The 15,908-nt window shown below is 47.1% G+C and overlaps 1 protein-coding gene across 2 annotated transcripts in view; it reads left to right on the forward strand.

Moving 5' to 3' along the window:
- The first annotated feature begins 1,499 nt into the window (after positions 1-1,499).
- The window catches only part of LOC147123138 (PACRG-like protein), a 73,121-nt gene continuing 58,712 nt past the window's right edge, over positions 1,500-15,908 (forward strand). For both annotated transcript variants that reach the window (XM_085967626.1, XM_085967634.1), the window contains exons 1-2: positions 1,500-1,641; positions 11,195-11,358. In XM_085967626.1, the coding sequence (XP_085823752.1) occupies positions 11,215-11,358 (144 nt within the window). In that variant the 5' untranslated portion in view covers positions 1,500-1,641; positions 11,195-11,214. The remainder of the gene's footprint in view (positions 1,642-11,194; positions 11,359-15,908) is intronic.

Genomic DNA, 15,908 nt, shown 5'->3' on the forward strand with positions numbered 1-15,908 from the left:
GCCTTCCTCCCTCTCTTAAGGGGGAGGTGCCTGCAGCAGCCGGAGCCCCGATCGCGAGTGCCGGCAAAAGAGCCCGGCAGAACAGAGAAGTGCCGGGCTCCCGGAAACCAGCCGGCAATGCCGCGGGGGGGGGTGGTGGAGGAGGCCGGGGAAGGAGGTGCGGGCAGGCGGTCGCCGAAAAAGCGGCCGGCCGCACCTCCACTTTAATTACCGCCACTACCGCCACAGGTAGGCCCTGTGTACCGGGCGCTGAAGAGGCGGGCGCGACTTAATATGGCGTTCTTCGCGGAAACGGGGCGCTGCGCACACCGATGACGTCATCGGTGGCGGCGCAGCGCTACAGCCTAACGCCGCCATTAGCGCACGGCTGAATTTCGCCTGAAGTTTGCAGATATGGCGCAAAAGCCCTCTTTGGGCGCAAACTGGTGGCGCAGGCCACTGAATTTCTAGGCCCGTATGTCCGGAAACCTCGGTCTAACGGCAGAAATCAGCAGCCGTTTTGATAGGCTTTTTTTCTTTTCCTAGCATTTTTTTAAACAGTCAGTCTCTGGAAAGCCTCTCTGAAGCTGTTGCTTCCAAGGTACGGGCCGACTGTTTACAAGCTGTTGCTAAGCAACAGTGTTTGTTGTCAGATACGGAGATGAAAACCTCCGTATCCTTCAACATTAGTGCTGGTCTGTCCGGAAGTTTTCATAGATCGGCATCACGCCGGTCCCGTCGGTGCCGGATATCGCGAAGTTTCCTGTATGTTTTTCAGGCCCTCTCTTTGCTTTCCTAATTTCCTTTTTAATTTCACCCCTGCACTTTCTATACTCCTCTACACTTTCTACAGTATTTAGCTTTCAATATTTGACATAAGCTTCCCTTTTTTTGCCTTATCCTACCCTGTATACCGCTTGACATCCAGGGGGCTCTTCTTTGACTCAGTGATAATATTTGTCTTAAATATACTCCTGTGAAGCACCTTGGGATGTTTTCCTATGTTAAAGGCACTAAATAAATCCAAGTTATTATTATTATTGAGTTTTTAGGGAGCAATACATCGTTTGTCTATGTGAAGGCACCAAACCTGAAAGTGTAATCTTCAAGTCTTTCGTGACAAGACTTTGTCATTAGAAATCATGATGAGGAAGGCCAAACAATGGATGGGAACCCTAGCATTTCTATCTCTTACTAAGCATCTATAGAGAGCGTATAGTGTGTGTTTTATTCTGCATCTCTTGCCTTATTGTTTTTCCAAAGAATTGCACCTTGGGAGATCGTAAAGGAGTCATTTGGCACAGATTTAAGTAACAGTTGCGCACTTATTCTCATCTCTGCATTTTTCATTTTTCACTTTTATTGCTTTCCAAAGATAGCTACATGTCAAAAGAGCTTGCATTTTTAATCAATACTTGACCTTTGTGGCAATGTTTTTTATGGAAATGTCTAAGAGCAGTAGGGGCCTGATTTCCCTGGAGGTCTAGCAATGGTAGTAGATTTTTCAATTCCCTTTCCTTACTGAAGTACCTACCTTTGTTTTAATTTAGGTAACCAGAAATTTGAGGAACTTCAAATCTGAAGACTTGATTGGAATGCTTATTTTCATTTAATTCTTCCGGGGCAACCTTGAACAAGCCCGTTTGTTTTATATTTTGACAGGTGATTTAATTTAAGAACTTGTTCAATGTTCTATTATTTCTGTGCTTTTCTTCTTGCTCTAACTTCGATAGCAAATGTGTTTGGTGTGATAGTCTGGAATCATTTACAGAAAAGGGTTGATTTGCTAGTCTGCTCGCACTTGTTTATGTGATGAGAAGTTCACCTATGAAAAATAAATTCCATTTTTACCAGTGGCCACAGAATTACCTAGAATAGACAGCACAGAAACAGGCCATTCGGTCCAACCAGTCCACAACGACGTTTATGCTCCACTCCAGCCTCCTCCCATCATTCCTCATCTAACTCTATCAGCATATTCCCTTCTCCCTCATATGCTTATCTTGCCTCCCCTTAAATGCATCTATACTATTCACCCTGTGGTAGCGAGTTCCACATTCTCACCACTCTCTGAGTAAAGAAGTTTTTTCTGAATTCCCTATTTGATTTCTTGGTGACTATCTTATATTGATGGCCTCTAGTTTTGCTCTTCCCCAAAGTGGAAACACTCTCTGCCTACTCTGGGATGTTTATCTTTTTACTTCTAAAGCCAACTGGGCCTGAAACAATACCCCATGTTGGGAAGTGGGGATACATTTATAGTAATTAACTCAATATCTCTCTGACTTCTGACACTGGTGAATGTTTCAAAAGACTAAACAGTTTTAAAGGAATATTGCTCCATTCTGCCTTATCTTGGGAGTTTACTGTTTAAAGTTATAACTCCCTTCACCAAAGAGCATTTTTAAACATGCCACCCATATGTTATGTAGTTGTGGCTGAATTTTCAATTGTACTCAGTGATTTTCTCACTTCAGAGAGGCTGGGGACCTAGAGCTGACAACTGCAGTGCTCTCAGGTTCTCCCAGACTATCCTGATGATTATCAGCTTCCACAGAGTATTTCAGGCATTGAGGCACACTGCAGCCAAAGCTGTCAGTTATCTTTCTGACTCACAACAAAAATAAATCAGCTTAGGAGTTATCCCAAAATCCCTGTAGCTCATGGTCTACAGGGCAGCAGTGATACCTGCCCTGCTGTATGCCTCAGAGACATGGACCATGTACAGCAGGCACCTCAAAGCACTGGAGAGGTACCACCAATACTGCCTCCGCAAGATCCTGCAAATCCATTGGCAGGATAGGTGCACCAACGTCAGTGTTCTTGCTCAGGCCAACATCCCCAGCATCGAAGCTCTGACCACGCTCAATCAGCTCCGATGGACGGGTCACATTGTCCGCTTGCCCGATACGAGACTCCCAAAACAAGCGTTCTATTCGGAGCTCCGGCACGGCAAGAGAGCCCCAGGTGGACAGAGGAAACGCTTCAAGGACACCCGCAAAGCCTCCTTGAAAAAGTGTAACGTCCCCACCGACACCTGGGAATCCCTGGCCCAAGACCACACAAAGTGGAGGAGAATCATCCGGGAAGGCACCGAACACCTCGAGTCTCTTCGTCGGGAGCAAGCGGAAGCCAAGCGCAGGCAGCACAAGTAGCGCACGTCAACCCAAGCACCCCACCCACCCACCCCTTCAACCACCGTCTGCCCCACCTGTGACAAGAGACTGTAGGTCCCGCATTGGACTCATCAGTCACCTGCGAACTCATTTTTAATGTGGAAGCAAGTCATCCTCGGTTCCGAGGGACTGCCTAAAACAAAACAAAACACTTCACAACAAAAATAAATCAGCTTAGGAGTTATCCCAAAATAGGGATATCTCTTTGCGATATTTTATTTCATTTTATAACATTTATTCATTTTTCCAACATGAGCTTTTCATTGTGCTGCTTGAATCTGACCAGGTAAAATGTTTTCCAGGGCGGCCAATCACAGCTAAATGTGCATATTCATTTATAAGTACAAACCTAAAAACCTCTACTCCTGAAAAGGAATTTAATTATATCCATACTGTTGTGTATGTCCCTTTAAGGGAATAACTGGTCTTAGACTGCAGTACCGGCAGTGACCACCCCTATATAAAAGGCCCTAGCAGGCTTCTGTAGTTACAGTTTCAAGCTGCCTCTTGTTCAGTAAAGTACCTGTTAAACTGTTCTCCTGAAGTCTGTATTATTGAGGCGCGGACTTTACAGTGGCGACGAGTAAGTTCGAACTCGCCTGCAGTGTGGCATCATCTCATGGGGATCTCGCCTGAAAGGAAGGTCCTGGAAGGTCATAGTCTGAGCAACGGGCGTCGACCGAGGGCAACCGCCCAAAGAATCGATCGGTGTTTGGAGAATTGCGGGAGAGACTGTGGTTCCAGCGAATCGTGCTGGTAGCAGGTAGTGCGCTGACCCTTCCGGACTGCGGCGGGCTCAAGCTCGATCGAGCGGCTCTACAAATTGGGCCGCGCAGCGTCGCCGGGAAAAGAAAACAAGAGAGAGAGGGTGGAGCGCACAGGGCGCGGTCGGTGCTCGAGAACAGGACAGCGGAGAGAAACTAAACGGGGGGGGAAGGAAAGCGAGACGCGCCGAAGCTGCGGGTCGCCGCCATTACCCCGTAGAACGCTAGGAGCAGCGTGGCAGTAAGGGGAAGAAGCAAAAGCACGGGAGGCGCCATTTTATCCCGTTGGGGAAGAAGCAAAAGCGCGGGAGGCGCCATTTTATTCCATTGGGGAAGAAGCAAAAGCGCGGGAGGCGCCATTTAAAATCGTCCAAGATGCCGAAAAGTGGCAGTATCACTGCTTTCGACAACGAGGTAGAAGACTGGACCACGTATGTGGAAAGAATTGAAGTGTACTGCAAGGCAAATGAGGTGGCTGATGGAAAGAGGGCGTCGGTATTATTAAATCTGATGGGTGCGAGTACGTACGGCCTATTGCGGAATTTAATTACCCCAGCTAAACCAATGGAGAAAAGTTTGGAGGAGATTGTTCATATCTTACAGGAACATCTAAGCCCTATACCACTGCTGATAGCAGAAAGATTCAAGTTCCATAAAAGAAACCAGCACAAAGATGAGAGCAATGCTGACTATCTTACGGAACTATGCAAGTTATCGAAGCACTGCCAGTTCGGAGCAGGACTGGCAGACACCTTACGGGATAAGTTTGTCTGCGGGCTCCAGAGTGAAGGAACCCAGAAACGACTACTTTCAAAAAAGGACCTGACGCTAGAACAGGCTTTCAGCGTGGCAGTATCCTACGAAGCAGCAGCACGGGGAGCTGCGGAAATACAACAGAAACCACAAGAATACAGCGCTAACGAAATGGCGTATGGAGCCGAAAAGTGCTATCGCTGCGGCAGAACAACCCATGAGCAGAAGGACTGCTGGTTTAAAGACAAAATATGCAGGCAATGCGGGAAAATGGGACATATAGCAAGAGTCTGCAGGTCGGGAAAGAAGACCAACGCGACAAAAACTACTAAGGAACAGTACAGGAAAGTAAAGAAACTGACAGATAGTAGTTCAGAAGATCAGGAGAGTGATAAGGACTCCGGGAGCAGGCGACTAAGTTGTTTAAAGTTACACAACGTGATCGCAAAAGAAGATCACCGAACCATTTGGGTCACCCTCATGATAGCAGGGTCCCCAGTGAAGATGGAATTGGACACAGGATCAGCCCTAACTGTCATGAATCAACGAGACTATGAGCAGCTATTCTCACACATACACTTAAAGGACACGTCCATTGTATTGAAGACATACACGGGGCAAAAGGTCTACCCCAGAGGAAAAATAAGGGTGCCAGTTGAATATAGCGGAAAGGAAACGCAGAAACTATACATGTATATACTACGAGATGGAGAACCACCATTATTGGGACGTGAATGGATCCGAAAACTACAATTGGATTGGCATTCCATTCTGGCACTAACTGTGAATGACAAAAAAGATGATGACATCGCACCTGGACGCCTGTCACAAATTCTATCTGACGCGGAAGAGGTGTTCCAACAAGGACATGGGACTCTAAAAGGAGTAAAGGCAACCCCAAAATTTTTCAAGGCCAGACTGGTGCCATACGCGATACGCCCAGCTGTGGAAGCTGAACTGGAGAGTCTGGAGCATTCGGGGGTGCTGTCTAAGGTGGACTGGAGCGAGTGGGCCACACCCATCGTTCCTGTAATGAAGAAAGCCTTGAGCAGCACGCCTGGGGAGCCAAGGAAGGTTCGCATCTGTGGGGACTTCAAGGTGACTGTGAACCCAGTCCTGCACACAGTACAGTATCCGCTTCCGCGGATAGAAGATATTTTCGCCTCACTATCTGGAGGGAAACGTTTTACAAAGATTGACCTGGCTCAAGCATATCTACAAATGGAGGTGGAAGAAGCATCTAGGAAATACCTCATGATAAACACTCACAAAGGACTTTACCAGTACAATCGACTGGTATTTGGGGTAGTATCGGCCCCGGCTATGTGGCAGAGGGCAATGGAACAAGTCCTGCAAGGGATCCTGGGGACCCAGTGTTATTTGGACGACATCCTGGTTACGGGCGAAAATGACAATGAACACCTTGCCAACCTGGAACAGGTGCTCACGAGATTGCAGGAATATGGGCTACGAGCCAACCGTCCCAAATGCGAGTTCTTCAGGAGACAAATCTCGTATTGTGGCCACATGATTGATGAGGAAGGGTTGCATAAGTCGCCGGACAAGATTGAGGCTGTAGTCAAGGCTCCAGCACCAGAAAATGTGTCGCAACTGAGGTCGTTCCTCGGGTTGGTGAACTACTACCATAAGTTCTTGCCAAATTTATCTACAATTCTGCACCCACTGAACGCCCTGCTGCAAACTGGTGTAACATGGAAATGGAGTGATGAGTGTAAGCGTGCCTTTCAGGAATGTAAATGCCAAATCACTTTAAAAGAAGTATTGGCCCACTACAACCCAACACTACCGATTCGGTTGGCATGTGATGTGTCACCTTACGGCATTGGAGCAGTGCTGTCACACAAATTCCGTGACGGTTCAGAGAGGCCAATAGCCTTTGCATCGCGCTTGCTAACCTCAGCCGAGCGTAACTACGCCCAGATTGACAGGGAGGCCCTCAGCCTGGTGTGGGGGGTGAAGAAGTTCAATCACTATCTGCACGGGCAGAAATTCACCCTACTGACTGATCATCAACCCCTGGTCTCAATTTTTAACCCAAAGAAGGGCGTTCCGGTGATGACGGCGCAACAGCTGCAAAGATGGTCACTTTTTCTAGGGGCACATCAGTATGACATAGAGTACAAAGGTATGAAACAACATGGAAACGCTGATGGGCTGCCGCGCCTACCGTTGCCTACGGCGGAAGAAGCACCTGCAGTGGACCCGGTGGAGATATTCCATGCGACCATAGTCGAATGTTTGCCTGTTACAAACGCAAGTATTGAGAAGGAAACCCGAAATGACCCGACACTCGGGTCTATGATTTGACGGTGAAGGGATGGCCAGCATATGGCGACTCACTGTTGCCAGCATTCTCGCCAACGAGGGAACAGCTGTCAGTGTGCCGGGGAACCTTGATGTGTGGATCCCGAGTGGTAATTCCACCCAAGTTGAGAGATAGAGTACTCAATGAGCTTCACGAGGGTCATCTGGGAGGGGTAAAAATGAAGAGCCTAGCCAGGGCGTTTGTGTGGTGGCCGGGAATCGATAAAGAAATCGAGGATATGACCAAGAGATGCACAGGATGCCAGAAGGTCCAAAACGCTCCACCACAGGCCCCGCTACATCCATGGGAGTGGCCCTCATCTCCATGGCAACGGGTGCACATTGATTTCGCTGGTCCATTTATGGACTCAATGTTTCTAATCGCTGTGGACGCCCATTCGAAATGGCCAGAGGTCATTAAAATGTCCTCCACCACCACGGAGAAAACTATTGCAGTCCTACGGACCATCTTCGCCAGGAATGGGTTGCCAGAACAGATCTGTTCCGACAATGGCCCACAGTTTGTGTCTGAGGATTTCCGGAGGGTCCTGAAGAATAATGGGGTGAAACATTACACATCTGCCCCATATCATCCAGCCACAAATGGATTGGCTGAGAGGTTTGTTCAGACCTTTAAAAAGGCCATAAAGGCAATGTATAATGACGACATACCACTGCAACACAAGGTGGATAACTTCCTGTTTGCTTACCGGAATGCGACACATGTAGTAACCAACCAAACTCCAGCCGTACTGTTTTTCAACCGGAGTCTAAGATGTCGCTTGGATTTGCTCAAACCAAACATAAGGCGAGATGTTGAGGATAAGCAGTTCCAGCACATAAATGAGAAGCCAACCAGGAGCTTCAAGATAGGGCAACCAGTCTTGGCCCGCGACTACCGAACAGAAAAATGGCAGCCAGGCACGATATGCACACAGCAGGGACCACTAATGAACACAGTGGACGTTGGAGAGAGCATCGTGAGACGCCATGCTGACCAGATTCTAGAGTCACAGGAACAAGCCAAACCTGTACCTCAAGTATGTGCACCTGGTAATGAGCCCGAAGTACAGATTGCGTCTACCTCAGAAGCAGGGGTATTGGAAGCTGACTAACCAACCAATGACAATGAGCCAGAATTGACTCCACCGCCAGAACAGGATACTCGAGAAAGGCGCTATCCAGTCCGGATCAGGAAGCCTCCTCAAAGACTGAACTTATAAATGACTATTCCAGTTGATGTATATATTACTGAGAAAATTGTAATTGTAATTAGTTATTATTTAATTGTTAAATGAATGTTATGTACTGTTTATCTAAAAGGGGAGGAATTGTTGTGTATGTCCCTTTAAGGGAATAACTGGTCTTAGACTGCAGTACCGGCAGTGACCACCCCTGTATAAAAGGCCCTAGCAGGCTTCTGTAGTTTCAGTTTCAAGCTGCCTCTTGTTCAGTAAAGTACCTGTTAAACTGTTCTCCCGAAGTCCGTGTATTATTGAGGCGCGGACGTTACACATACCATTAACTCATTGACTCTTGATCGAACAAGGCTGAACATTTTGGATCAAAAAAGGACTGATCCGAGTGTTATTTAAATGGTGAAAAGCTAGGAACAGTGAAGGTCCAAAGAGATTATGGGGTCCATGTACACAGATCACTAAAATGTCGTAGTCAGGTACAAAAAATTATCAAAAAAGCTAAATGGATGACCTCACACTTACCTGTGTTGAAATCCATCTGCCACAGTTTCACCCATTCACTTAATCTATCAATATCTCTTTGTAATTTTATGCTCCTGCCTACACTTCTTACTATACCACCAATCTTTGTGTCATTGGCAAACTTGGATATATGGCTCTCTATTGTGTTATCTAAGTCATTAATAAATATAGTGAATAGTTGAGGCCCCAGTAGATTAGCGTTTATAACTCGGGGGCTAGAATTAAAAGGCGGGGAGGTTTTGCTACAGCTATACAAAGCTCTGGTTAGACCACATCAGGAGTACTGTGTACAGTTCTGGGCACCACATCTTAGAAGGGATATATGGGTCTTGGAAGAAGTGCAGCGCAGTTTCACCAATCTGTTACTAGGGCTCCAAAGGTTAGATTATGAAGAGAGATTACATAAATTAAGCTTGTATTTACAGGAATATTTATTAAGTTTTTAGTATTGTGAAAGGAATTAATGTGGTAGAGAGAATATTTTCTGCAGTGAGGGAGTCTAGGACAGTGGGACAGAACCTTAAAATCAGAGCCAGGCCATTCAAGAGAGAAGTTTGGAAACACTTCTTCACACAAAGGGTGGTAGAAGTGTGGAACTCTCCCACATAAAACAGTAGATGCTAGCTCAATTAATCATTTTAAATCTGAGATCGATAGATTTTTGCTAGACTAGGGTATAAAAGAATATAGTGCCAAGGCAGGTGGATGGAGTTAAGATACAGATAAGCTCATTGTATGGCAGAACAGGCTGAAGGAGCTGAATGACCTACTCCTGTTCCTATGTTCCATGTTCTATAGTGGTCATGATACTGGACTGGCAATCGTGACAGTGTAAGTTCAAATCCCACCATAGTAAGTTGTAAAATTGAATTCATTAAACCTGGTCATTTGTGGGCTGCACCAGAATCAAATGAGCATGAATGCTATAAATGGGACTAGCCACCTCTACCTGGTCTGGTCTACATTAGACTTCAGTCTCACATTACGTGGTTAACTCTTACTGGCCTCTGAAGTGGTCCAGCATCACTTTTTCAAGGCAACTAGTGATGGGCAATAAATGAAGCCTTGCATCAGGGGAGTAGAAGTGGTTCTGTTATATGCTGGAGCTTCTGGAATTTGCATCATTTAGATTACATGACTGATTCCATAGCATTGTCAGCAACAGACACTGCAGTTATTTCAAAGTTGTAATTTGCATCTTATTTTCTGGCTGCTGTATCTTTCTGGATGGCTGCGGAAGGTCTGTTGGGTCAGTAATCCGTAGGCAAAAGCTGAATTTGCAGTCTACTCTTGCCCAGCAGGGTCACAACTGCATTTACTTTGCTGTTTCAGCGCTATTGCCTCCAGAGAATACAGGAAAGCGAGGTGGGTCCTGCAGACAGTGCTGCTACTGAAGTTAGGGATGTCAGCAGCAGTGACGGGAAGTAAATGCACCAGTAATTTGAGCGGCACCTTTAGGATAAAAGACTGTATTTTACTCTGATTGGCAGGTCAGTGGATTTTTCTCCTCCCACATGATGCTGCCACTAACCCATTCAAGTTCCCTTGGAAGGGCCTAAATATATATTTGGGATGGGTTTGTAGCAGTAATACCATTGCCTATTGGTTTACCACCATTGGGAGGGAGAAGAATTCAGTCATTTTGAAGCATTTAAAATGCTACTGCTGATTAAAGGGGCACGCATTTTTCAACAGGAAACAGCAGAAATTTGCAGCAATGAATCAGGAAGGTGCAGCCTTGGTGGGAGGTGGTCAGCAGTAGGGAGGGCTCCCAGATTTACTAATGCTTTGGTGGATGTCTTTCTAACTGAAATATGGTCCAAAAGAGAAGGACCCCAGGGGAACTGAAGGCAGAGACTCCACAGGAAGGTGGTCCAGACTTCATGGAGGGAGGTCGCAGAAGCAGTGAGTACAAAGTTCCACCACCCATCAAACTGCCATAGAGTGCAGGAAGAGGTTTAATGACCTCACAAGCTGACCAACATAAGTGAAGGCACTGTTCCACATGCACATCCTGTAGAAATGATACAGGCATGACGCACCTTTTTGACTCTAATGCTTTCTAGATGTCATAACCTGGGTGATAGGAGAATGGACCTATTCACAGGGATTCCATGCTCCCAACAACTCTATGTAAATAAATTTCTCCTAATCTTTGTCCTCGCTGTCTTGGAGCAATTTAAAATTGATGACTGCTCATCACCAACTCCCCAGCCAGATGAAGTAGTCTTTCATAGGTGGTCTAGATTGAAGACTCCTATTATTGCTGTCCTGTTATGGAATGCCTCTTGAAATCGGAGGAAAACTCAAGATATCTTGTAGGCCATTTTGGAAAGTTTATCATATCTCTTTTGGCTCAACATTGCCTGAATTGTGGGAAGAGACAGGCCACCCTGTCACCAGTACAAAGGGCACCTAGTAAGAGCAGGAGAATGTCTTTTTAAAATAAATAGACATGTTTTTCTTCTTCTTGCAGTTGGAAGTTATGTGCAAAGAATGTCGTCATTGTCTCGTGAGAAATCTAAAATTGAAGCACAGAGGAAGAAGACATCGGTGTCAGCAACAAGTAACCCTACAGCTGCCACTGTTAAACTATATCCAAGGCCCAGTGACCGGCTAAACCCAAAAACCATCAATCCAGTAAGTTTCCACGGGTTTCCATTAACTCTTATCTAAGGCTAGGTGTAATCTCCTTCATCTATTGCTAATGAAGTTTCAAACTGGAAGGTACAGTGTGAGAGACTGCGAGGTGTAAGACTTCAGACTCTCTCCTTTCACCTCTGGATGCTTAGCTCAAATCCAGTCCAGAATAATTAGCCGAGGCAGAGAATATAAGAGCAGGGAGGTTATGCTTGAATTGTATAAAACACTAGTTAGGCCACAGCTAGAGTACTGAGTACAGTTCTGGTCACCACATTACAGGAAAGATGTGATTGCACGAGAGAGGGTACAGAGGAGATTTATGAGGATGTTACCAGGACTGGAGATTTTTAGCTATGAAAACGATTGGATAGACTCGGGTTGTTTTCTTTGGAACAGAGGTGGCTGAGGGGATACTTAATTGAGGTGTATAAAATTATGAGGGGCCTAGATAGAGTGGATAGGAAGGACCTATTTTCCTTAGCAGAGAGGTCAATAACCAGGGGACATAGATTTAAAATAATTGTAGAAGGATTAGAGGGGAGTTGAGGAGAACATCACTGAGGAGGTGGGGGTCTGGAACTCACTGCCTGAAAGGGTGGTAGAGGCAGAAATCCTCATCGCATTTAAAAGGTGCTTGGATGTGCACTTGAGGTGTCATCACCTACAGGGCTACAGATCAAGAGCTGGAAAGTGGGATTAAGCTGGATAGCTCTTTTTTGGCCAGCACAGACACAATGGGCCAAATAGCCACCTCCTGTGCTGTGAATTTCTAATGGGATGAAAGGCGCCTCTCAAGAGTCCCAATATTTAATGGGTGTGGGCAGCTGCAACCAGTTCTTATTGAGTGTGATTCCACAGTACAGAACTACTTCCAATTTTGAGACTGGGATATTCATTAGTAAGGCCACAGATATGGCCAGTGTGGGAAATATGCCAGTGAGATAGGGGGTACTCTTGTAAGGCTTGGACGAAAGCACATTGTTGTGTTGAATCTGACCAGGGATTACTTGCTGCTGACATTATGGGCTAGATTTTCTCAATGGGGAGCTTTTGGAGGCGGGACTCCCACTTGTCGGGTTTTAGTCCCGCCTCCATCGACTTGTGGCCAACCCACGCTATTTTCCCTTGATTGACCTTGTTAAGCCCGTCCAGCGGGCTTAGCAGGCCAATTAAGGGAAAGCCAGTTACAGGTGACGTCAGCGAGTGACATTTCATCTGTCAAGAGCTTTTGACAGATGAAATGTCAGCGTTTGACGGCTCGGTGAAGCTGTCAATCACTGACAATCTGTCCTCTAAGTTGAGCCCTTCCACTCAGGCTCAGTTGGAGAGCTCTCCTGAGCAGAAAGCCGAGGCTGCAGCTTTTGACAGTTCAGCGGCCATTCTGCTTTCTGTGCCGGTGAGCTGAGGGACTCCCGAGACCTGAAGGGAGGAAGCCTGCAGGAAGAAGTAAAGGTAAGTAAAACTTATTAAAACACTTTACACACACCTCACACACTTACCTCTCCACACTTGCACTCATCACTTACCTGCACACCGGACATCTCGGCCCCTCCGACCCCCGCAGACCGACAGCCCGCCTCGCTGACCCCGGCGAAGTTCGGAGCCGTCGGGAAGCCCACACTTCAGGCAGAAAATAGGGATTCTCCAAAAAATTGGCACTAATCCCCTTCCCGCCTCGAGGAGACGGGACCCGGCGCGGGTACCCACCTCCTGGGAAGATGGCATTGAGGCAGGTTGGGGGCGGGATGGATACCTGCCCCCAGATTCTGCCATTTTCCCGGCAGTCCCGCCTCCAAATCTTCCTCCCCAGGGCTGGCAAAATCGCCCCCTATGTGGCAGAAATGGTAGTCATTCCATTGCCAGTACTAACATCCCTTGTCTTGAGGAGCATGAAAATTCAAAACAGAAAATGGTACTGTTCCTTCAATCAAATAGGCCTAAATCCCATGTTTGACTCTCATTTGAACTCGGTGGCCTAAAAATTTGATCGCACCATATCGGTTTTTCAGATGTAAAACAAGCACCTAAGGGTCCATTATGGAAGGGCGATGCTACCTGGCCCTCCCGTGCTAGAAGAGCACCGCTTGTCATATTGGATCGAGCTCCTCCATAGGTATCCAGGGCATGTGGTGGAATGGTTCAGGAAAAACCTACTTAACCTCGTTCTCACCAATCTACCTGTTGTAGATGCATCTGCCCATGACAGTATTGATAGCAGTGACCACCACACAGTCCCTGTGGAGATGAAGTCCCGTCTTCACTCTAAGGACACCCTCCATCGTGTTGTGTGGCTCTACCACCATGCTAAATGGGATAGATTCAGAACCTACGCCAGCAGCTCAAAACTGGGCATCCATGAGGTGCTGTGGGCCATCAGCAGCAGCAGAATTGCATTCCACCACGGCCCGGCATATCCCTCGCTCTACAATTACCATCAAGCCAGGGGACCAACCCTGGTTCAATGAGGAGTGTAGAAGAGCATGCCAGAAGCCGCACCAGGCACACCTAAAAATTAGGTGCCAACCTGGGGAAGCTGCAACACAGGACTACATGCATGCTAAACAGCGGAAGCAGCATGCTATAGAAAGGGCTAAGCGATCACACAACCAACTGATCAGATCAAAGCTCTGCAGTCCTGCTACATCCAGTCATGAATGGTGGTGGACAATTGAACCACTAACAGGGTGTGGAAGCTCCAATAACAACCCCATCCTCAATGATGGCAGAACCCAGCATGTGAGTGAAAATGCTTTAGCCTTGTCTTTTGCAATCAGAAGTGCCAAGTGGATGAGCCATCTCGGCCTCCTTCTGAGGTCCCCACCATCACAGAAGCCAGTCTTCAGCCAATTCCATTCACTCCACGGGGATATCAAGAAATGGCTGAGCACACTGGATACAGCAAAGGCTGTGGGCCCCGACAGCATCCCAGCTGTTCCAGTACAGCTACAACAGTGGCATCTATCCAACAATGTGGAAAACTGCCCAGGTATGTCCTGTCCACAAAAAGCAGGAAAAATTGAATCCGGCCAATTACTGCCCCATCAGTCAACTCTCAATCATCAGCAAAATGATGGAAGGTGTCGTCGACAGTGCTATCAAGCGGCACTTACTCACCAATAACCTGCTCACTCGGCTCCCGACTTCATTACAGCCTTGGTCCAAACATGGACAAAAGAGCTGAATTCCTGAGGTGAGGTGAGAGTGACTGCCCTTGACATCAAGGCAGCATTTGACCGAGTGTGGCATCAAGGAGCCCTAGTAAAACTGAAGTAATTGGGAATTGGGGGAAAACTCTCCACTGGCTGGAGTCATACCTAGCACAAAGGAAGATGGTTGTGGTTGTTGGAGGCCAATCATCTCAGCCCCAGGGCATCGCTGCAGGAGTTCCTCAGGGCAGTGTCCTAGGCCCAACCATCTTCAGCTCCTTCATCAATGACCTTCCCTCCAACGTAACGTCAGAAATGGGGATGTTTGCTGATGACTGCACAGTGTTCAGTTCCATTTGCAACTCCTCAGATAACGAAGCGATCCATGCCCGCATGCAACAAGACTTGGACGATATTCAGGCTTGGGCTGATAAGTGGCAAGTAACATTCGCACCACATAAGTGCCAGGCAATAACTATCTCCAACAAGAGAAAGTCTAACCACCTCCCCTTGACATTCAACGGCATTGTCATCACCGACTCCCCCACTATCAACATCCTGGGGAGTCACCATTGACCAGGAACTTAACTGGACCAGTCAAATAAATACTGTGGCTACAAGAGCAGGTCAGAGGCTGGGTATTCTGAGGTGACTGTCTCACCGCCTGACTCCCCAAAGCCTTTCCACCATCTACAAGGCACAAGTCAGGAGTGTGATGGAATACTCTCCACTTGCCTGGATGAGTACAGCTCCAATAACACTCAAGAAGCTCGACACTATCCAGGACAAAGCAGCCCACTTGATTGGCACCCCATCCACCACCTTAAAACATTCACTTCCTCCACCACCAGGGCACCGTGGCTGCAGTGTGTACCATCTTCAAGATGCACTGCAGAAACTCGCCACGGCTTCTTTGACAACACCTCCCAAACCCACGACCTCTACCACCTAGAAGGACAAGGGCAGCAGGCGCATGGGAACACCATCACCTCCAAGTCACACACCATCCTGACTTAGAAGTATATCGCCATTCCTTCATCATCGCTGGGTCAAAATCTTGGAACTCCCTCCCTAACAGCACTGTGGGAGTACCTTTACCACACTGACTGTAATGGTTCAAGAAGGCAGCTCACCACCACCTTCTCAAGGGCAATTAGGGATGGGCAATAAATGCTGGCTTTGCCAGCGATGCCCATATCCCATGAAATAATTTTTTTTTAAATGTGCCAGTGCTCTGTGCTGTCTTTATTCCAACCAGGCTGTAGGGTCACAGGCTGACTACTTGGCAATAAAGGATATCCCCATCAGATATGAATCATGGCCATTGTCAGAAACCAGGGTACAATGCAGAGAATGCCTACAATGAGAGCCCTGCTGCTACCAGAAATATCATTGTTGTGC

Source organism: Somniosus microcephalus, chromosome 2 (assembly GCF_052327205.1).
Source record: "Somniosus microcephalus isolate GS21.2 chromosome 2, FLI_Smic_1.0, whole genome shotgun sequence".
NCBI lineage: Eukaryota > Metazoa > Chordata > Chondrichthyes > Squaliformes > Somniosidae > Somniosus > Somniosus microcephalus.